The 22,948-nt window shown below is 36.8% G+C and overlaps 2 protein-coding genes across 5 annotated transcripts in view; one reads left to right on the plus strand and one right to left on the minus strand.

The window, feature by feature from the left end:
- Positions 1–2,066, minus strand: part of LOC138703023 (palmitoyltransferase ZDHHC16) — a 41,147-nt gene extending 39,081 nt beyond the window's left edge. For both annotated transcript variants that reach the window (XM_069830530.1, XM_069830529.1), the window contains exons 1-2: positions 1,970–2,066; positions 1,664–1,828 (exon numbers count right to left, since the gene is read on the minus strand). In XM_069830530.1, the coding sequence (XP_069686631.1) occupies positions 1,664–1,710 (47 nt within the window). In that variant the 5' untranslated portion in view covers positions 1,711–1,828; positions 1,970–2,066. The remainder of the gene's footprint in view (positions 1–1,663; positions 1,829–1,969) is intronic.
- Positions 1,943–19,402, plus strand: LOC138703024 (uncharacterized). Of its 3 annotated transcripts, XM_069830532.1 has the most exons (6): positions 3,014–3,245; positions 3,370–3,451; positions 5,005–5,282; positions 9,375–9,434; positions 11,267–11,326; positions 18,101–19,402. In XM_069830532.1, the coding sequence occupies exons 3-6, from the start codon at positions 5,006–5,008 to the stop codon at positions 18,571–18,573; spliced, it is 870 nt and encodes a 289-aa protein (XP_069686633.1). In that variant the 5' UTR covers positions 3,014–3,245; positions 3,370–3,451; position 5,005; the 3' UTR covers positions 18,574–19,402. The 3 variants fall into 3 exon arrangements, with proteins under 3 accessions (XP_069686634.1, XP_069686633.1, XP_069686632.1); XM_069830533.1 differs by lacking the exons at positions 3,014–3,245; positions 3,370–3,451 and adding an exon at positions 1,943–2,066; XM_069830531.1 differs by lacking the exon at positions 3,370–3,451.
- The last annotated feature ends 3,546 nt before the right edge of the window (positions 19,403–22,948 follow it).

The raw sequence follows: 22,948 nt of genomic DNA on the forward strand, positions 1-22,948 counted from the left end.
CTTATCAGTTTCTTTAATGATATGAGTAAAAGAATCGTACAGCTAGTGCTTATTGAGTAAAACGGTAATAAAATTTAGAGGAAAATTATTTTTTCTGAGAAAAATATTTATCAGGGACGAATATGATATTAGAATATTTATTGTTCTTACTCTATTCAAGGAATACGCTATTAAAAAAAATATAAAAAGAAACACGCACGCACGCGCGCACACAAAAAAAAAATTTGCTCCCTCCCTATAACGTAGTTATAGTAAACTATTATGAAATTAATTCTCATCATTTAACCAACTAGCTATCTTAGCTTAATTATAATTCTTTACATACTGCATACAGACTGAACTGAATTACATTAGCTCATAAATTATTAATTTTTCGTATAGGCTTTGTCTCAAATTAAATAAACATATATTAGTCGTTAAAATTTAACTGAAGAATATTGCTGAAGAATCTTTCGTGTATTGTAAATATTCAAAATTTAAATATGCATGTCACTACTGTATTGATTAAAGCTGGTTGAGTGGAAGAGAAGGCCTTATGGCCTTACCTCTGCCAGCAAAAATAAAACATTCTATTCTACTCTATGTGCTAGCCAATGGCAAAGCTCAGTCAGCTGAGGCACTTGTCTGCTGATCCGGAGTTGCGCTCGAGCATAGGTTCGATTCCTGCTTGGGTTTTTTCGAGGTTTTCTCCAACCGTCATGTAATTTATGTCGAATCCTCGGCCGCATCTCGCCAAATACCATTTCATTATCACCAATCCCAGCGACGTTAAATAACCTCGTAGTTGATACAGCATCGTTAAATAAGCAATTTAAAAAAAGTAGGTGTTCTGGATCTCTACAGCAGAAAGATGGCCTTGCCGATGCTTAGGTCTACTACATAATTTCAATTATTGTTATTTATCGGTAATCTTAATAAATATTTCATTTCCATATTGTAATAAAAAGCTTGCAGGGAAAAAATGGTAAGCACATTTAAACTCACCACACCTAAATTACATTTGGACACCATAGGTCGCAAAACAAAACTTTAATTTCGCAGGCCTGTGTTCTTTTAGGAAATCTCCGAATCACGTAAGTGAAGTGGGTGGGCACTGGACACACACACACACACTTTTGCATCTGCAATTGGAACACTACATAAATTAGTAAACTACCATCAGACACAATGAGGCTACATCTATTAATTACCGAATTAAAGTTTCCTAAATAGGCCACATATACAAAATATCTGTCGAAAATTACAACATGGCTGAAAAACGTAAGCTTGTGTTGACACGGGCCTAAGTATCTTAATGAAACAAGAATAGGGGCAAGCACAGAGAAATGTCATTAAATCAGTGCTACTCGTTACAGAATTCAAGACTGTCACAAATCTCGGGCTATTTGTCACAGATCTCGGACTGTCATTTAACTAATCCTTCATCAAACCCTCGCCAATCTTTTCGAAAACCTCGGCATACCGCTATCATAGGTAAAGTGATGTTCACCTGTATTCATGTTTAACCAGAAAGCAATAAGGCAGAACTGGCGCGGTATTATTCATGTACTATTCTTGTAATCAATCTTCCTCTACATTATCCATAGATAACAAAGTTGTGATCACATACTCACATGCTTCATTGATTTACACAGCCTAGGCCTAGATGTCTGACTATGCTTACCGAATAGCGCTAGGGATAGTTGTCAATTTCCATCTGATTTGAACCATTGTTGTTCAGAAACATGCACATGAGACTAGCTCATTGCAAATAATTATGAATATATCACTACGTCACTTTCAAACATAGAACAATCATCGGTACCCTTACTGCCCATCATCTGTAAGCCTGCAATCACAATTGAAACATAACCTCAGACAATCTCAAATGTATTCCGGTGCAATAAAATTAAATCAAATACCAATTCCATGATTATCATTATTAGTTGATAATCACTTCATTTTATATAATTTATTCTGTACTATATACCTCAACAATTTTCACAATATTCGTAACATCAGTAAATATCAACAAAACTGAACTCAGCTGTTCTTAAATTGATATTAATTTTACCACAAGATGGCAGGTAAGCACTCCAACTTCACTATAAAAGTACCAACCTTTCAGCTGACAACAGATTAATATTTATATTTTTACTCCAATGTCAAGATCATAAGGATAATATATAGTTATTTATAAAGCACTGTATTGTCAATATTCATTGGAGATCCATAGTTAGAGCCATAATATGAGAGATTGCAACATATGACCACTCATTATAATACAATTTCAGCACAGATTCAAGATCGAAATGGCATAAAAATAGATATAGACAAAAAAGTAATTTATTGATTCGGTTGATAAAGTGAACTTTTAATTTTATTGATTACACTCGTTTACAAGGCGGCCGGTTAACTCAGTTGGTAGAGCAGCTGGCTACGGACTGGAAGGTCCGGGGTTCGATCCCAGGTAGTAACAGGATTTTTTTTCTCGCTGCCAAACTTTCAGAACGGCCCCGAGGTTCACTCAGCCTCCTATAAAATTGAGTACCGGGTCTTTCCCGGGGGTAAAAGGCGGTCAGAGCGTGGTGCCGACCACACCACCTCATTCTAGTGCCGAGGTCACGGAAAGCATGGGGCTCTACCTCCATGCCCCCCCAAGTGCCTTCATGGCATGTTACGGGGATACCTTTACCTTTTTTTTTACACTCGTTTACCAGTTTCAAATAACCCGCCATAACATCATGGGAAGGTTCATGTTCTGACCCCTGACCTGTTGCACTTCTATTGAATCCCGATGTTATATTTCTAAAAAAATTGTGCACTTACTGTACAGTGCAACAATAACAAAATAGTCTTCAATGTCTCTGTTCAATCGGATGCCTGAAGGAAAGTCGGAAGAATCTACCTTTTACAGAAATTATTCAAATGTATTTTATTTTTGTTATTTTTGAACTGCATCACTGCAAATCGAATGATTTCATTTGTTTCGACCTATCGAACAATTCGATACTTTATGTTTATTCGATATTCAATACGTACATTAACCGCAAAAGATTTGAATGTATTGTTGTTGGTGTGGCTTGTTTATTGATAATTGAGACTGAGTTGTCATGTTGAACATGTTGCTTAAATAATTAAAAACATTGCAATTTGAACGTTAATTAGAACTTCTGCGTTTAAAATTGAATAAGTGTCGCATTCTAACTTTTTGCTTTAGTTTACTAATTCGTTATTGGACATCACTCAACACAACAGACGTACAGGTATTAGCAATTTAAATTTCTTAATTATTTGTTGATGAAGGTTGAATACGCCTACACTACTTCGTGGCAATTTTAAATCACTGAAGTAACCCCTGTCACATACTTAGGGATTGTAATGTTACAGATCTCGGTTTGTCAGTTAATCTCATCAAACCCACACTAACAATGTCACAAATCTCTACGTACCGGTACAGCTAAAGTAACGTGTAAGTATCTTTTATTATATAGCCTATGCGGACAATGTTACTTATGTCCCGCCCACTATAGAGACATAGGCCAATTTTACACATATTTAGTATAACTTGTTGCTTCTTTGACAGGTTAGGTTTGGTTAGTTTAGGTTTTTGTTATAGCCTACCTTGCATATACGATTATAGCGCAACATTGGCAGTGATAAAAGTGAAATGTTCGTTCAGTGGGCGTTGGATACTCTACATTCACCTTTACATAAACAGTTATGCACAACGGAGGAAGTTGGCTCAGACGATAGAGTTTCAGACTCGCATTCGAGAGGTCATGGGTTCAAACTCGTGGCCGACCAATCTAACTGGGATTTTTCATGGTTTCCCTTAGTCATAAAGGCAAATGCCAGATTGGAAATTTACATGCCATGATTCATCACCACCTCAATTACCAGTATGATAAACATTAATAAAAATCTATAATCAGTTACATGAACACAATCCATATACAACACACAATAGAAACAGGAACTCAACAAGAGTAAAAATGGCCTACTGGTATACCCACACATTCTAAACACGCGACATGACCACAGATGTTAAAGCGTGTACAAATAAATTTATATAATAATAATCCGTGACGCTACAGCCCATGAAGGGCCCAGACCGACCAGCCGGCTGCTAGCCTCACGTCCACATGCTGAAGCAGAGGTGGACGATCATCCAACCAGAATGGAGGTATCGTGTGGTTAGCACGATAATCCCCCCCCAGCAGTTATAGCTGGCTTTCGCAACCGGATTTTGCTACCTATCATAGCTCCCCAAGTGCATCTCTCATACACTGGCCGAAATTTCATTAGAAAATTTCTTCCCCCATGAGGACTCGAACCAGCGTGCATTCCGTAACGCGAGTCTTAGGCAGGATGTCTTAGACCATGACGCGGGACACAAACTTAACAAAGAAAAAAAAAAGTGCATAGTCAGGCCGACATAAAAAATTGTCTTCATACACAATCCACTCTATGTTGACATTAATTTGGAGTTTTATTAAATGATGCATTCGAGACTAATTTAGAAAAAATGTTGAACGAATTATCCTTGCACCAAAAACGAATGTTCCCTGAACCAAATGATCCTAATTTAATTATTTGCATATAATAACAATTAAGAAACACGTTAAAGGAATTATTCTTGCACTGAATGGGTGCTCTCTGGACCAAAATGATCATATTTTAATTATTTAAATACAATTTCAATTAAGTAACATATTAAACAATTTATCCTTCTATCAAACACGGATGTTCCCTGGAAGAAATGTCCAATTTTAATTATGTAATTACTTTATATTTATTTATAATAAGTGCAGTGAAGTGCATGGGTATGGTCTAGTAAATAATAAATAATAAGAAAACATTCCATAATATAATAATATAAGAAGTGAAGTATGATTGTTTTATTTCCCATTGCCTAGCCAATCTCTACGCCAGAAATTTTAAAATAAAGATTTAGAAACAAGAACATGTGGGTGGAAGTGATAGTATTCGTTGTGAATGATGTACTGGTATGTTTTCTTGCAGGATGCCAAGCTGTTTCATATGTAAAGTATCTCCAACTTCTACTGCTGGAAAGGAACAAAACTTGATACTGTCATCATTCCCTAGACTTGGATCGAGCCGACGACCTACTTTTTTCAAATGGTTAAAATTTTGTAAACTAGATCCAGCAGTTCTTGATGATGAGAAGAACATCAGGTTACTGCAGTCTTCTTACTTATGCAGTCGTCATTTTAAACCTGAAGACTACACTAATTTTGGACGTCGCAGCGTCCTCAAGCCTCAAATAGTGCCTAGCCTTTGTAAGTATCAACGGCTTTATCATCTTTTATTATTAATTTGTGCTATAACAATGAACTCGTAATCCTGTGGACTGGGTTCGATCCCCAGTGTACGCACGATTTATGATGTGTTGGGCAAGCCTGTGGTCAGGTAACACAGGAGTTTTTCCCTGTGGCATCCAACAAATCTACATCATCTCATCTCAGCTCACCTCACCTCACCTCACCTCACCTCACCTCACCTCACCTCATCACCGATGTAGCATAGACCAGTCTCTTATAGTACGCCCTGGGCAATGACTGTCGATAAAATTAGTCCACACAACTGGCTTCATAAGGATGAATGACAAGTAATCAAGTGTCCGCCATTAGTAAAAAAAAAAAAAGAATAAATAACTAAGTAAATAATTCGGTAATTTGCTAGAAGACGGGCAAAATCCAACTTGGCTGACGAAAACTACCAAAAACGTGCTGCCAACTATGAAGTCCAAATGTCACCAAACATCGCAAAATCAAAGATGAAAAATGAAATATATATTCATATTTTTAAAGAAGAACAAGCCCTCCAAAAAAAATGAAAATATATTTAATTTTTCGCCTTTGATTTTTTTGGCGTTTCGTGGCATTCGAACTTCATAGTTGGTAGTACTTTTCTGGCAGTTTTCGTCCGCACTTTACCCCCAAAAATCACTAAAACACAAAACAAAACATAATAATTCATCACCTTATCAAATAAAATTCAATTCTCATTGACGTCTTCATCGACAACCACTTCACTTCCAATATAAATGACACAGGCTTTAAGGCAATCTAAACTTAAACCATGCAAGCAACAAAAAACTAAACCAACACTTTGTTGTACAGTCAATTTTGCATAAACAAACCACGTCTTTACACTAAATGAAATTCTCTTCGAACACTTATTACACCTTAACATCTACAGAAAATTCAGTAAATAATTCCTTTAAACCACAGAAAAACAGTTTTCTCAACATTCAACACAATCCTTATTCACCAGTGAAAGAATTTAATAAATTTCAGAAACGGTTTCCTTCCTTTCCCTCTTACTTCAAAATTCCAACCTCGTGCACACAAAATAAATTATTGGCACTAAAAAGTGCCTTTTCGTAAGCATGATGATGCGCATTCGACAAATGCAGACAAATCTATAATGTAACACCACTCACGTCAAACAACCAAGAACAACAGGATGTCATTATCCATTCAAAATTAACGAAAATTCTAGAATAAATGACAACTATAACCAATCAAATCGAAAGAAAATATGGAAGCTGGCAGGGTTTCAGTTGACTGCAGTTGAAATGATTTTGCTCCTTTTGTAAGAAAAAAATATTACAAAAAAATTGTTGTTGATTTAATCAAATGCAATATCCTTAATGTTATATAAAATTAAAGAATATCAACGTATTTTATATATAACATTCAATTTAACATATATAACATATTATATCACGTTATGACCATAATACTAGCTGGCCACTATAATGGACGCAGGGCTCCTAAGGGTTAATGTGCGTTTTTAGACCTTCCATACTGATTTTCGGATCCAAGGTTCGCAGATTCGAACCACCCAATGGCAGTGTATTTTAAAGGGTGCACGCATTTTATTCTTCACCTGTCATAATTAGGAATATTAAATCCTGATGATCCTCTAATTGAGGTTCTGGCTGATATGTACATCCATTATCAGGCAGTACATCTCACTTGATATGTTTCAGAGGAAGAACAATTGTTTATTGGCATCTGAAGTCTGACTAGTGTAATATGTAACTAGTCAGCGATGTATGCAATGGAGAGGGAAAGGAACTGCCACCCTACCCCATTATCTCCTGGCCTAGTTGCCTCGTAAGTGATGCCTTCTTCGTATCCCTTGTGAGGCTCAGACCTGTCTTCGGTCAGTTGACTAAACAACAACAAATCCAGATGTTTGAGATGGGCAGGGCATGTAGTAGCACATATGGGCGAATCCAGAAGTGCATATAGAGTGTTAGTTGGGAGCAGGGTGGGGGAGATTCCCCCCCAATCCCCCCCCCCCCCCCCCGTTGGAAGGTTATTCTTTCTCATAAATTCATATTAACATCCCTGCCAGGGATAACTTCTATCCCCCCTCACAAAATATAATTTTTTAATACAAGTACTTTATAAAGTAATTCCCGATTTACCACGAAAATCGTCTGTAGCTGCATTTAGATTGGCAACAGGCCATGATTGTTTGGCCAAACACCTGCATAGAATTGGAATATATCAGTCCCCTAACTGCCCATTATGCAACTCAAACCAAGAAATGGATTCGGAACACCTCAAAATCTGTGCTTCAGTGGCTGGTCATGATAATATCTTTGAAAAATATTGGCGTGCAAGAGGTCAAATGACTTTATTGTCAAACGCCTGGCATTAGAAAACAACAACAACTTTATAAAGTACAGAGTAAGCAAAGAAAATAATATTTCTGTATTATCATCACTGGCAAGCTGACAACAATCAATAACTTAGGAATTACACATCTTGTCTTAAGCCTGCTCATGGATATAATTATTATTATGATCAAGATGCAAGACAAGCAACTCAGTGCGACCAAGTGTTGAGCCATATCGAATAAGGATAGTAAATCTTATGTATGGTATTTTCTGTCTAGAATTCTATCCCCCCCATCAGAAATTTTAATTTGCACCATGGTTGGGAGGTCGGAGAGAAAAAGACCTTTGGGGAGGCTGAGATGTAGATGGGAGAATAATATTAAAATGGATTTGAGGGAGGTGGGATATGATGATAGTGACTAAATCTTGCTCAGGATAGGAATCGACTGGTTATGAAACTAATTATAATAAACATAATACTTACTTACTTACTGGCTTTTAAGGAACCCGGAGGTTCATTGCCGCCCTCACATAAGTCCGCCATTGGTCCCTATCCTGAGCAAGATTAATTCAGTCTCTATCATCATATCTCACCTCCCTCAAATCCATTTTAATATTATCTTCCCATCTATGTCTCGGCCTCCCTAAAGGTCTTTTTCCCTCCGGCCTCCCAACTAACACTGTATATGCATTTCTGGATTCGCCCATATGTGCTACATGCCCTGCCCATCTCAAACGTCTGGATTTAATGTTCCTAATTAAACATAATATGTTAATTAAATCCATTTCATAGAATACAAGACACCTTTAAGTTGAATAACATTTAACAATTTAATAATTGTTAATATTTAGAAACATGATTAAAATAATAACTGCCATGGTGTCTCAATGCTAGAGTGCTGGGCTTGTAGATCAGGGAGCCTGAGTTCATACCCTGCTCTACCCTGAATTTATAACCTTTGTTGGGCAAGCTCGTGGTCCAGGTAACACAGAGGTTTTCTCCAGGTAATCCGATTCATCTGTAACATCCCAACAATTCTCCATCGTTATTTCTCAGGAGTGTAATGTGGACCCATTGCCTGTGGTGCACTCTGGATAGTCTCTGGCGAACTAAGTGTTCTATATTTCTTAGCACTATACTTGTTTTTTTGAAAGATGGGACATGACAGGAGCGTTGCGATCGGAAAAACAACTGAATGTCACATAGCGTGGTCGGCCTGTTGCTATGGTAACAACGGTTGAGTTGCCAAACTTACAGTTTCCACGTGGCAAGTGCTTAATAGCTCTCTTGGCGACATTTATTGTGTACACAATGTTAGCATTGGTACATTTCGTCTTTGATTCTCTGTCGATTTTTGTATTGTTTCCTTACCTTCGCGTCAATTGTCAATGAATGTTTTAACGTCAGCCATCTTAACGACAATTGCTAGCTTCCAGCAGCTGGCAGCATGGTAGTCCATATTGGCAACATGGCACTGTAGTTGCAAGTTCAGCCGCTTAACTGTCATGTCCCATCTTAAAAAAAAAACAAGTATAGTGACATTTATCATCATCTTTGAGCTGCTCATAGAGTCCAGGCAAATAACAAATTAAGCATCCTGCCATTGGACAAAAAAAAAAGAGATGTAGTTAAGTAAACCTAAAAACTTATCACAGTTTTTGTTGTTATTGTTTTTATGTGTTGTTGTTTTTATTATTATTATTATTATTAATTTTTTTATAATTCCATGTGCAGACCCTCCTATTGGCCCAGATGTTTGCCGGCATGACACTAGAGGATGTTGTAAATCTTATGGTAAGTCTTCTGTTTTGTATTGAGAAGTACAGAATTAGGTTTCACGGTAAATTGCTTGCGTGAAATTATCGTTGATATAATAAAAGATTCCTCAGGAATTCTCACCACCATTTACACTTTTCTAATTAATTAATATTTTACACTATTATTGTTTACTTAATATTTGGTATTATTCCATGTCATTTATGTCTTTTTGTTTCTTCGGAAATTGAAAGTTTTATATAGCTGAATTTATTATTATTATTATTATTGTTAAATTCATTGTTAAACTGTATAATTGTTGCACAATTCATTTCTATTCTGGACCCTCGTGGTCAACTACAGTACAGCAGCAGACGAAAAATAATCAACTCCATTTCGATGGATAAGATCTTTCTCATATAATTCCTTCCTCTTATACAGTATTCTATAGTTTATTCCTATTATCATATTTCAACTCACACTAATGGCTCATCAACAACCCATTTCAGATTAAATGCAATGTTTCTATTGTAAATATTGGTCAAACATATGAAAGGGTTGAGAGTTTTAAATATCTGAGCACTCTAATAACAGAACAAAATGAGATCGAGCTCGAGATAGAGATTAAAGCAAGAATTAATCAAGAAAATGAATGCTATAAAGCACTGGCAGATCTCTTTAGGAAAATATATTTGTCACAGATGTTGTTGCTTTCTAATGCCAGGCGTTTGACAATAAAGTCATTTGACCTGTTGCATTCCAATATTTTTCAAAGATATTGTCATGGTTAGCCACTGACGCACAGATTTTGAGATGTTCTGAATCCATTTCTTAGTTTGAGTTGCACAATGGGCAGTTAGGAGACTGATATATTCCAATTCTATGCAGATGCTTGGCCAAACAGTCATGGCCTGTTGCCAATCTAAATGCAGCTACAGACGATTTGCGTGGTAAATCGGGAATTAACTGTGGTTTATGATGCAGAGAGTTCCATTTTTTCCCTTGGGATTGTGTTATCAAATTTTGTTTGTTGAAGTCTAAGTATGTAGATTTAATAAATCTTTTCACAGAGTAATACGTAGATTTAGTAACAGGACTGTAAGTAGCAGTGCTGCCCTTCTTTGCTAAAGCATCCGCATTCTCGTTTCCCAGGATTCCACAATGGGATGGTATCCATTGGAATACAATTGTTTTATTGAGTGTTATTAGTTGAGAGAGCATTTTATTTATTTCTGCTATTTGAGATGAAGGTGTGTGTCTAGAGACTATTGATAGAATAGCTGCTTTGGAGTCTGACAATATAACTGCATTTTTAAATTTATTGATGTGGCAGAGAAGATTCCTGAGACTTTCACTTATTGCAGTGATTTTTCCATCAAAAGTTGTTGTTCCATATCCAAGAGATCTATAAAGTGAGAAGAGACAGCACGTAACACCTGCACCTGCACCTTATTCCCTGGAGATATAGGATCCGTCAGTGTATAAATGAAGCCAGTTTTGTGGAGTATACCTAATATTAATTGTCTCTAAAGACAATTGCTTCATTATTTCAGTGTTTACTTCTGATTTCAGTATTTCTTCTGTTAAATTTAGATTATACTCTATATTTAATAGTGTTAAAAGGTTTGATTTAATTTAGGACCTATAAGTTTTCTTTTAAATTCGGGACGTTGATTTTCTGTTTTAATTCTTGAACCATGGATATGAAACTTTTTTGAAATGTAGTTAAATAAACCTAAAAAAACTTATCACAGTTTTTGTTGTTATTGTTTTTATGTGTTGTTATTATCATTATTATTATTAATAATATTAATATTATTATTATTATTATTATTATTATTATTATTAATTTCCTATAATTCCATGTGCAGACCCTCCTATTGGCCCAGATGATTGCCGGCATGACACTATAGGATGTTGTAAATTATGTGGTAAGTCTTCTGTTTTGTATTGAGAAGTAAAGAATTAGGTTTCACGGTAAATTGCTTGCGTGAAATTATCGTTGATATAATAAAAGATTCCTTAGGGATTCTTCACCACCATTTACACTTTTCTAATTAATTAATATTTTACACTATTATTGTTTATTTAATATTTGGTATTATTCCATGTCATTTATGTCGTTTTGTTTCTTTCGGAAATTGAAAGTTTTATATAGCTGAATTTGTTATTATAATTATTGTTAAATTCATTGTTAAACTGTATAATTGTTGCACAATTCATTTGTATTCTGGGACCCTCGTGGTCAACTACACTACAGCAGCAGACGAAAAATAATCAACTCCATTTCGATGGATAAGATCTTTCTCATATAATTCCTTCCTCTTATACAGTATTCTATAGTTTATTCCTTTTATCATATTTCAACTCACACTAACGGCTCACCAACAACTCATTTCAGATTAAATGCAATATTTCTATTGTAAATACTAGTTGAGACGTTTCTGTAAAATGTAAATATTGTTAATTTGTTGATTTTTGTTGTTAAATACACTTAAGTGAATTTAAAAATAGAGAAAATAAAGTGCAAGTATATATTAAAAAAAATATATATATTGGTAGTGTATTAATTTTGCTACAAATATATTAGGCAGAAATATCAGAACAAGCAATGACATAGTATTCCATGTATCTTCCTTCAGGTTTTAGTATAACAAAATATATTTAGTTAAATTATTTACCACGAAAATTGCCAACAATGAGATGTATGTGGTTTTATCGTACTGAAATTATGTTTTGTTAAAATATAACTTACAGATGGTCTAAAACAATCCTAAGTACCTCAGTCCCAAGACGTCTTGTGCGTATGTACAATATTTTATACCTAAAGGATAAAAAAGCCTGCAAAGGTTAATCAGATTTTATTCAAATTTCTCTGTTGTGGATTTTTTGTACCAAATACGCAGTATGTAAGAAATATCTGTTTATTTGCGAAATCTTAACAATAAAGGTCTCGTGCCATGGCATCGTGGTCTAAGGCATCCTGCCTATTACTCATGTTATGGAATGCACGCTGGTTCGAGTCCTAATGCGGGAAGAAATTTTCTCATGAAATTTCGGCCAGTGTATGGGACCGGTGCCCATCCAGCATCGTGATGCACTTGGGGAGCTACGATAGGTAGTGAAAATCCGGTTTTGCAAATCAACTATAACGGCTGGGGGGGATCACCGTGCTAACCACACGATACCTCCATTCTGGTTGGATGATCGTCCACCTCTGCTTCGGCATGTGGCCGTGAGGCCAGCAGCCGGCTGGTCGGTCTTGGCCCTTCATGGGCTGTAGCGCCATGGAAATTAACAATAAAGTATTTTAAGTAAGTATTAGTTTCGTAATTTCAGTCTTTTTTTTTTTCGATGGCACATTTCGTTTTGCCATTTTGTTAAGAAATTAACGCAGTCGTGTACTAAACCCATCATGCTGAAACCACATTGATAGATGCGTTTTCAATCCCACGACCTCCAAGAGAAGGGTAGAGTGTTTTGAAGAACTGATGTGTATCGCTGCTTGTTTAATGTTCTCTGATAAAAATAGGGATCTAAAACACGGTTGCCATGATACCGCACCAAACATTGATATTCCACTGTCACTAATGAGCAACCTGGCAAAGCCAATAGGGATTTTGCACGGACCAGTAGTGCATGTTCCTCAAATTCACATTACCATGATTTGTGAAGTATCCACGCTTCTATTTAATATAGTTATGAAGAAAATAATAAGACATGTAAAGATAAATCCAGGCGGAACAATATGTAATAGATTAAGTCAATGTTTAGCTTTTGCAGATGGTATTGTGGTATTGGAACATCCAAACACCTAACAGAGACTGTAAGAAATATGACAACTGCTGCGACAAAAATTGGTCTCAATATAAATCTCAACAAAACAAAATATATGTTGTTGTTGTTTTCTAATGCCAGGCGTTTGACAATAAAGTCATTTGACCTCTTGCACTCCAATATTTTTCAAAGATATATCATGGCCAGCCACTGAAGCACAGATTTTGAGGTGTTCCGAATCCATTTCTTGGTTTGAGTTGCACAATGGGCAGTTAGGGGTTTGGCCAAACAATCATGGCCTGTTGCCAATCTAAATGCAGTTACAGACGATTTTCGTGGTAAATCGGGAATTAACTGTGGATTATGATGCAGAGAGTTCCATTTTTTCCTTGAGATTGTGTTATCAAATTTTGTTTGTTGAAGTCCAAGTATGTAGATTTAATAAATCTTTTCACAGAGTAATATATATGGTTAATAGGAAAGGTAATCCACAAGTGAAAGAAGTAGAGCTAGAAGGTCAAACATATGAAAGGGTTGAGAGTTTTAAATATCTGGGCACTCTATTTTAATTTAGTAGTCTGACCCAATATTTTGGGTTTGCCCTGCAACACGGAATAGCTCACAATAAAATTTAAAATGAAAAATTATATAAACAGGTTTCAGACAAAAGTGAATAAGACATAAGAAAAAAAAAATAGAACCAAGTGTAATTTAAATTGAATGTACACCATAAAGATGCTGATGAAATATCGCTACAGAAAATTTTATTATGGTGGTGACGATGACATCTTGAAGATCTCTCGTCAGCTTGTATTTTTCCCTCCACTTTACAAAGGCTTTCGGAATGGTGCCTCTCGCTCTAAAGAAGAGACCGGCAACTGTGATTCTTTCTATGTTGTATTTCGCCGATAGGTACTGAATCGTGGGCTCGTAGATTTTCTTTTTCTCTTTGTTCACTTTAGATGGTTGAGTGGCTGAGATTTCAAATATGATGGTAGGATCAATTATTTCGGCTGTCTGTTTATTCCTATTTATAGCTATGATATCGATCCTACGATTGCTTCCACCATCAACAATACAAGAACAAAATGAGATCGAGATAGAGATTAAAGCAAGAATTAATCAAGGAAATAAATGCTATGAAGCACTGGCACATCTCTTTAGGAAAAGATATTTGTCACAGATGTTAAAAGAATGATTATATAAAACAATTATTGATTTGAATTATAAAAGCTATTGTAATATCTGAATCAGAGTCAAGGACTTTAACAGACATGTCAAAAAAGCAACTAATGACTTGAGAAAGGAAAATACTTCGAAGAATTTATGGTCCAATATATGAAAATGGCATATGGAGAATTCGTACAAACTCTGAAATTATGAACAAATACGATTATAATACACCAGACACTGTGGCAACAATAAGATCAAGAAGATTGAGATTGATGGGGCATGTACAAAGAATGAGCCGGGATAGAGTGGTGAAGAAGCTTTTAGAAGGAAAGATGGGAGGCCCAGGCTTAGATGGAGTGATGATGTGGAAAATGATTTGAGACAGCTGGGAGTAAGAAGGTGGAGAAACAAGGCTTTGGATCGAGACATATGGGCATCTATCACAAAGGAAGCCAAGGCTAAACTTAAAGGGCTGTAGAGCTATAGGATGATGATGATGATTATTATTATTATTTGTGAAGAAAGCTTCATCTGTAAACAAAATATTACTAGGAATCGTTATCATCTTGCAACTGCTGAAGTGCAAAACGACAGAATACAATGCAGGCTTCAAAGTCATTCCCGTACAGTTCTTGGTGTAGTGACATATGATATGGGTAAAATTTCTACCTATGCAAAATTCTCCAAACCCTACTGCAGCTTATTCCAGAACTGTGATCAATCTGTCATACACTCACTTGCGGATTGTGAGCTACAGCAGCTCCACACGTCCGAAGTTTCTGGTTGAGGCATGCCATCATGGATGTACGACCCTTGATAGTGGAGTCGTCAAGAGGAGGAAAAAAAAATTATTAGATGATTAGATGTACGCCCGCAGACAAAATTGATTGGAATTGTAAAAAAGTCCGCACTAGGAAATGTACTGCTCGCGCTTTTCCTTACTTGGTTGTCGTCATGCAATCTTTCCTGAGTTTGCTACACTCATATTTCTCTGATTCACAAATACTTCAGGCATATGATTAGCCCAGCACTGAAGGCCTGTTAGCGCGGACGACTGGTTTCCCAATATTTATGTCTCTGTGGAAGTCTGAGTGATCCAGTCGTACCCCCATGCACTGGCTGCTCATTTTCATCACTTTTATGATTTGCATGCGCTACACCAAGACCAACTTTTCCTGATCCCACACGGGAACCATAAAGATCCATACTTCCTTACTTTTAAGTAACTCGGAGGTTCATTGCTGCCCTCACGTAAGCCCGCCATTGGTCTCTATCCTGAGCAAGATTAATCCATTCTCTATCATCATATACCACCTCCCTCAAATCCATTTTAATATTATCTTCCCATCTACGTCTCGGCCTCCCTAAAGGTCTTTTTCTCTCCGGCCTCCCAACTAACACTCTACATGCATTTCTGGATTCGCCCATATATGCTACATGCCCTGCCCATCTCAAACGTCTGGATTTAATGTTTCTAATTATGTCAGGTGAAGAATACAATGCGTTCTGTTCTGTGTTATGTAACTTTCTCCATTCTCCTGCAACTTCATCCCTCTTAGCCCCAAATATTTTCCTAAGCACCTTATTCTCAAACATTCTTAAGCTACACTATGTTCCTCTCTCAAAGTGAGAGTCCAAGTTTCACAACCATAAAGAACAACCGGTAATATAACTGTTTTATAAATTTTAACTTTCAGATTTTTTGACAGCAGACTGGATGATAAAAGCTTCTCAACCGAATAATAACAGACATTTCCCATATTTATTCTGTGTTTAATTTCCCCTCGAGTATCATTTATATTTGCTACTGTTGCTCCAAGATATTTGAATTTCTCCACCTCTTCAAAAGATAAATTTCCAGTTTTTATATTTCCATTTCGTACAGTATTCTCGTCACGAGACATAATCATATGTTGTTGTTTTCTAATGCCAGGCGTTTGACAAGATATTTGAATTTCTCCACCACTTCAAAAGATAAATTTCCAGTTTTTATATTTCCATTTCGTACAGTATTCTCGTCACGAGACATAATCATATGTTGTTGTTTTCTAATGCCAGGCGTTTGACAATAAAGTCATTTGACCTCTTGCACTCCAATATTTTTCAAAGATATTATCATGGTCAGCCACTGAAGCACAGATTTTGAGGTGTTCTGAATCCATTTCTTGGTTTGAGTTGCACAATGGACAGTTAGGGGACTGATATATTCCAATTCTATGCAGGTGTTTGGCCAAACAATCATGGCCTGTTGCCAATCTAAATCCAGCTACAGACGATTTTCGTGGTAAATCGGGAATTAACTGTGGATTTTGATGCAGAGAGTTCCATTTTTTCCCTTGGGATTGTGTTATCAAATTTTGTTTGTTGAAGTCTAAGTATGTAGATTTAATAAATATTTTCACAGAGTAATACGTAGATTTAGTAACAGGTCTGTAAGTAGCAGTGCTGCCCTTCTTTGCTAAAGCATCCGCATTCTCGTTTCCCAGGATTCCACAATGGGATGGTATCCATTGGAATACAATTCTTTTATTGAGTGATATTAATTGAGAGAGCATTTTAGTTATTTCTGCTGTTTGAGATGAAGGTGTGTGTTTAGAGACGATTGATAGAATAGCTGCTTTGGAGTCTGACAATATAACTGCATTCCTAAATTTATTGATGTGGCATAGAAGATTCCTGAGACTTTCACTTATTGCAATGATTTCACCATCAAAACTTGTTGTTCCATATCCAAGTGATCTATAAAGTGAGAAGAGACAGCACGTAACACCTGCACCGGCACTTTGTTCTCTGGAGATCAAGGATCCGTCGGTGTATAAATGAAGTCAGTTTTGTGGAGGGTACCTAATATTAATTGTCTCTAAAGACAATTGTTTCAGTATTTCAGTGTTTACTTCTGATTTCAGTATTTCTTCTGTTAAATTTAGATTATATCCTATACAGTATTTAATAGAGTTAAAGGGTTTGGTTTAATTTGTAAGTTTTCTTTTAAATTCGGGATATTGATTTTCTGTTTTAATTCTTGAACAATGGATATGAAACTTTTTTGAGTTTTCAATCTACAGAGAGGACTGTATGAATGCGAATTGTTTCCTGGTAATCTAATAAGTTTTTCATATTCATAATCATATACTTTGTCTTTTCGGGATTTACTTCCAAACCTTCTCTTTATCTCAAAACCTTATTTCTTTGCTGTGGTTGTGCCAGAGTATCAGTCCCATTCCGAGGTTTATTTGAAGGATTCGTAACAAGTTGGTTTTTATGGTGATGGGTTGTTAGCCCTTCGCCCAACCCCCAAGCTGGAGGACCACCCCTCATCGGCTGTCCGCGACTGCTTATTCAATATATTCACAGCTACCCTCCATATCTGGAGGCCGTCTCCTCGATCCGCAACCTGAGGTCACACCATGCCGTGGTGATAGGGACCCACAATACATGCAGGGATTAATGCGATACAATTAAATTACAAAAGTCAGTCTGGTTATGATTCACATTATCTGATTTCCTGAAATGTTCAGTAGCCTTTTTTCTTTTTAATATTGATTGTTCAGATGAATGATATATTTGATTTGTCAAAAACCACCTCATGGTCAGTAAACATGAAACTATGTTGCTAAGTCATATTCCCTTGTTTTCTCCGTATTTTGGAGAATAAAGATTCAGTTTGAACAAGACCTCGTCATAAATCTTTTGTACTTGTTCCTGAAACTTGTTTAATGTTGTCTTTTGTTTTTTTTTTTTTTTTTTTTTTTCAGGGATACCAATTGCAATGAAAGGAGAAGTGAAGGCAGAAATTGTAGAAGAAATTATTATTCTAGAGTCTCCGTCACATTGTCCTTCACTTTTCTTAGAGTCCACTCCTCCCCATACCCCTCCATCACCTCCATCTCCGTCTGTCTGTCCTTTTGCAAACATTATTCCTGCAGCAGTACAAATCTCCCCAGTACCACCTGAAAAAAGGAGAAATGTTATACCAGTGACATCGCTTGGTGTCAGGAACATGAAGAATCTCTCCCCAGAAGTGAAAGCACTGATGGCAGCCTACAGAAACTTGCAGAGGCGATATCACTACCTTAAAATGAAGATGAAATATGCTAGCAAAGATAAAAAAAGAAGAGTAAGTAATTATGAACTTCTTAGGACATTGAAAGATCGATTACCCTTGGATACTTACAATTTGGTAAGGCCGCATTTGGTGGATCCTCATAAATTTAAAACAAAGAAATGAGTTGTGATAGTGATGAAACACACACACTTAATGCCTCTTAGTCTTCATAGCATTAATGCCAACAAGTTGATAAAAGATGAGTTTGTTTTTCCATGTGAATGTCATTTCACCTATTTCGTATTTTTGTTTTGTTTTTCTATGTGAATGTCATTTCACCTATTTCGTATTTTTGTTTTGTTTTTCCATGTAAATGTCATTTCACCTATTTCGTATTTTTGTTTTGTTTTTCCATGTGAATGTCATTTCACCTATTTATATTTTTGTTTTGTTTTTCCATGTGAATGTCATTTCACCTATTTCGTATTTTTATTATTCTCCTTGACATTAATGACTCGTTGATTTTTAAGGAATCTGTTATATATATGGGCTTATTCAAAAATCAGGATACTTCTGAAGCCACTGAAACCTTACAAAAAATTAGTTTCACATAAGAATAAATATACTTTAATGTTCAAAGGAATGAGGTCTTATTTATGTTAATGGCTGTGTACAGCATTCAGAAGAAACTTCTGCAAAAAATATTTTCAGGGCGAACACACACTCATCATTCCTTCCCCTCATAATGTTGTTGTAGCTGTAAATTTCAGGTAGAAAAAGGGAGGAAAATTACGCCATAATATATAGCAAAATATTTTATTAGTTACAAACAAAATAATATTTCATAAATAGTTAAAAATGTGTGTGCAATTTAAGATTATTGACTTCTCATTTGCTAAAATGAGAATATTTGTATATATTAAAACCTCTTACAGAGGAGGCGTTACCATACAATTTGTAATATATTATAACTCAACAAATTTGTTATTAAAGATGTTTCTGAAGTTTCATATATTTTCTTCTTTTATTCCAATATTAAGCTTGTTATTTATTTTTCTTATTCAATGGCTGTACTTTACTTCACGTCATTTACACAAGCATTTCCCCTGGGAGTGAAGATCCGAAACTGTAGGTTTTTCCTCACCATATATAGCATTATCCTCTACTGGGTGTTCATTTCAAAGTGTGTCATGACGTCACTGTTGATGAGTCAGCGATTTGAAGCAAGTTTCAGTTTTTGTGTCAGAGAAGTTGCCTATTAATCAAGGCGTTCAATCTAAACTTGAGAATGTGTAAGGTATAACTTGAACGCCATAGCAACAGATGGCGGTCTGTACGGTCTGTGTGCTACCATAACCTCTTTCGAACTGTGTTTTGCGCGGGCAAGTCGTACGCAGAGTATTTGTTATCATCAGTTGTATACGGCAACATTCCACAACACAAATCAAATGCTCCGTGTCCAGGTTGACCGTCCAAGTTAATGTCAACAAATACGTAAGTAATCGTCTTAACCTTCTCCCCATTTCCCGACAGTAAGAAAAAAAAACTCACCTCAGTACGTGTTTCGAAACAGTTCACATTCCTGCCACTACCGACATTACCATACGTATCGGTAAGTACTCTTCTGAATGAACGCCGTACTTGCTAGCAACTTCTCTGGCACATAAGTAATACACCTCTGTGGAAGTGTAGGAAGATTGAATTCTCTAGGCTCATCGACTAGCCACATGATGGCATACAGCAAGCCATGACACACTTTGAACTGAACACCCAGTATACACCATGACAAGTAATTCACATAGCATCACATGATAGTTAATGGAGCAATGGTGAAAAGCTAATAGGGAAATGGGAATACCCCATGAAAACCAGTTGGCAAGCATCACAAATTCCACATGGTTCTGCCAGGATTCAAATCTGGACTACCAGCTAAAAAGACGGCACACTAGGCAGGGGATGTCAGGGAACAGATTGCCCGCAATCAATTGCTCGACTCACTGGTAGGCTTAGCATTGTGGGCGGGCATTCAGTTTCATTACTGTACGTCTAAATTATTAGTTAAGAGTTACCTAATGAATGAATGAATGAATGAAGTTGAAAACTGATGTAGATCTTACCTTTAAGCAAAGCAGCTGTTGAAAATGATGTCCAGCTTTAATTAAAAGAAAAGAATCGACAATACTATAATGGACAGGTTGTAGCATCCACCGACAGAAATTTATGCAGACAGCTGTATCCCGTTGTGTTAACTGATGAACCACTGACACTTTGTAAGAATGAAAGTGTAGCATTTTCAGTCCTGTAATACTGATCTTTGCGAATACCACACTCGTGCGCCAATCAGAGTGAAGATTTCCTCGGGCTGGTTTCATTTCGTGCTTGAATGGCTGTAATCTTCTCCGCTGTTAATACTCTCTTCTGTGGTTCTCTCTTTTTGTTTAAAACAGACCCTGTTTCTCGCCATTTTCTCAATAACTTGCTTATGCATTGTCTCGAAGGCATTGCATTGTCACAAAACTGATGTAGAAACTTGCGAATGGTACTGTCATATAATTTCTTCTTCACTAGAAATGTCTCAACTAGAAATATCCATTGTGCAATACTTTATGTTAGCATGCTGATAGCGAACACAAATAATGCTCAATAACAGGTGTGGTAATGCAACACTTAGAATTAGATGAATTAAATACTATTATAGTCACAATCATGCCATGGTATAAAAGAAAAATTTCACAACCTCGAGCGGGAATCGAACCTGCGACTTCCTGTTCTCCGGTCAGGTGCTCTACCACTGAGCTATCGAGTTCGTCTCACGCCAAAAGCTCGGAATTATCCTTTCATACTGGCGACTCTGTTATAGAGAACTGTCCATAACGTCTGATCTTAGCACTGCTTATGGGTGGAAAGAAACTTTACAAATGTAATCTTCATCTTACGATGTTTGGATGACGTATATACGTCCGTTGATGTGACATATTAATGAATTAAATACTATTATAGTCACAATCATGCCATGGTATGAAAGAAAAATTTCACAACCTCGAGCGGGAATCGAACCTGCGACTTCCTTTTCTCCGGTCAGGTGCTCTACCACTGAGCTATCGAGTTCGTCTCACGCCAAAGGCTCTGAATTAGAATTAGAAATTAGAAAAGCCCATTACATCCTTAGCAGGGAAGGGCCTCCTACCATCAGTAGAGCAGTTCTACTTTTGCTTACGGAGTGAGCTAGTCTCTGTGGGCCTTACTCAAAGTTGAGTCACTTCACTTCTCCTCACTTCACTTCACTTCACTGTTTTGTGTTCTACTTGTTCTACTGTTACTTATTCTAAATCTAAAATTATGTCTTTCCACTTTTCTCTGTCTCTCGCAATACACGTCCACTGAGGTCCTATCACGTCAACGAAGTCCTCTGTTCATCTCCTTCTTGGTCTTCCCCTTTCTCTTCTTCCCCTCCTTGGGTCCCATATTGTAGTGGCGTATGCCTATCTGTCGGCGGGTAGTCTGGCTACATGTCCTCCCCATTTCCATTTTAGTCTTCTCGCTGTCTTGCAGGCCATCACTACGTAACAATAAACATTCCACTTGTCAACTGAACACTCCATATGCTTCCTGCTGTCTGCGCACTCCATCCCCACCACTCGGGAATTTTAGGTCTACCATAACGAAATTGAACGCCTGCCCGCTCTGCTACAGCTTACTGGTGAGTCGAGCAATGGATTGCGGGCAGTCTGTTACCCGAAGTCCCATGCATAGTGCAGTAACTTTGCGCTGCCTCTCTCTGTATTTGGCTAACAATGTACCTGTTTTTATTTTGCAAATATGATATCTTAAATCAATTAATAAAAAACAGCAGAGATAGAATTTCCGGAACAACTGAGCAGTCCATCAAAGCAGTTCAGGAATAAGGAGCTGGTCTCCTGATCTGAGACTGCTCTCGGATGTGGGTTCGAATCCCATTTGGACTGATTACTTGGTTTTCCACAATTGCAAGATGAATGTTCAGTATTATATCACCAAAAATAATTTTACTGTCACCAATAGGGGTTTCATTATCTAAAAGGTTGAGGAACACTGGCCTGAGGCATCATGCCTGGAGTCGTGTTAGGGAATATGTACTGGTTCAAGTCCTCATTGGAAGGAATTTTCTCATGAAATTTCAGTCAGTGTATGGGACCAGTGCCCATCTTAGCATCGTGATGAATTTGGGGAGCTACAATAGGTAGCAAAATCCAGTTTCGAAAATCAGCTATAACGGCTGAGGGGATCATCATGCTAACAACACAATACCTCCGCTGTGGTTGGATGATCGTTTACTTCTGTGAATGCATGTGGACGTAAGGCCAGCAGTCGGCTAGTTGGACTTGGCCCTTCATGGGCTGTCATGCCACAGATTAATTTTTTTTATTCAAGCCTTCATGGGCTGTGATGCCACAGATTAATTTTTTTTTATTCAGTTAAATTCCTGTCAACCTAAACATGAGACTGACTGCTGGATTTACTTTCTTAATATGATTAATATACTCCTCCCAACATGGCTGGGCCATATATGCAGAAAGGG

Source organism: Periplaneta americana, chromosome 7 (genome assembly GCF_040183065.1).
Source record: "Periplaneta americana isolate PAMFEO1 chromosome 7, P.americana_PAMFEO1_priV1, whole genome shotgun sequence".
In the NCBI taxonomy this organism is placed as follows: Eukaryota; Metazoa; Arthropoda; class Insecta; order Blattodea; family Blattidae; genus Periplaneta; species Periplaneta americana.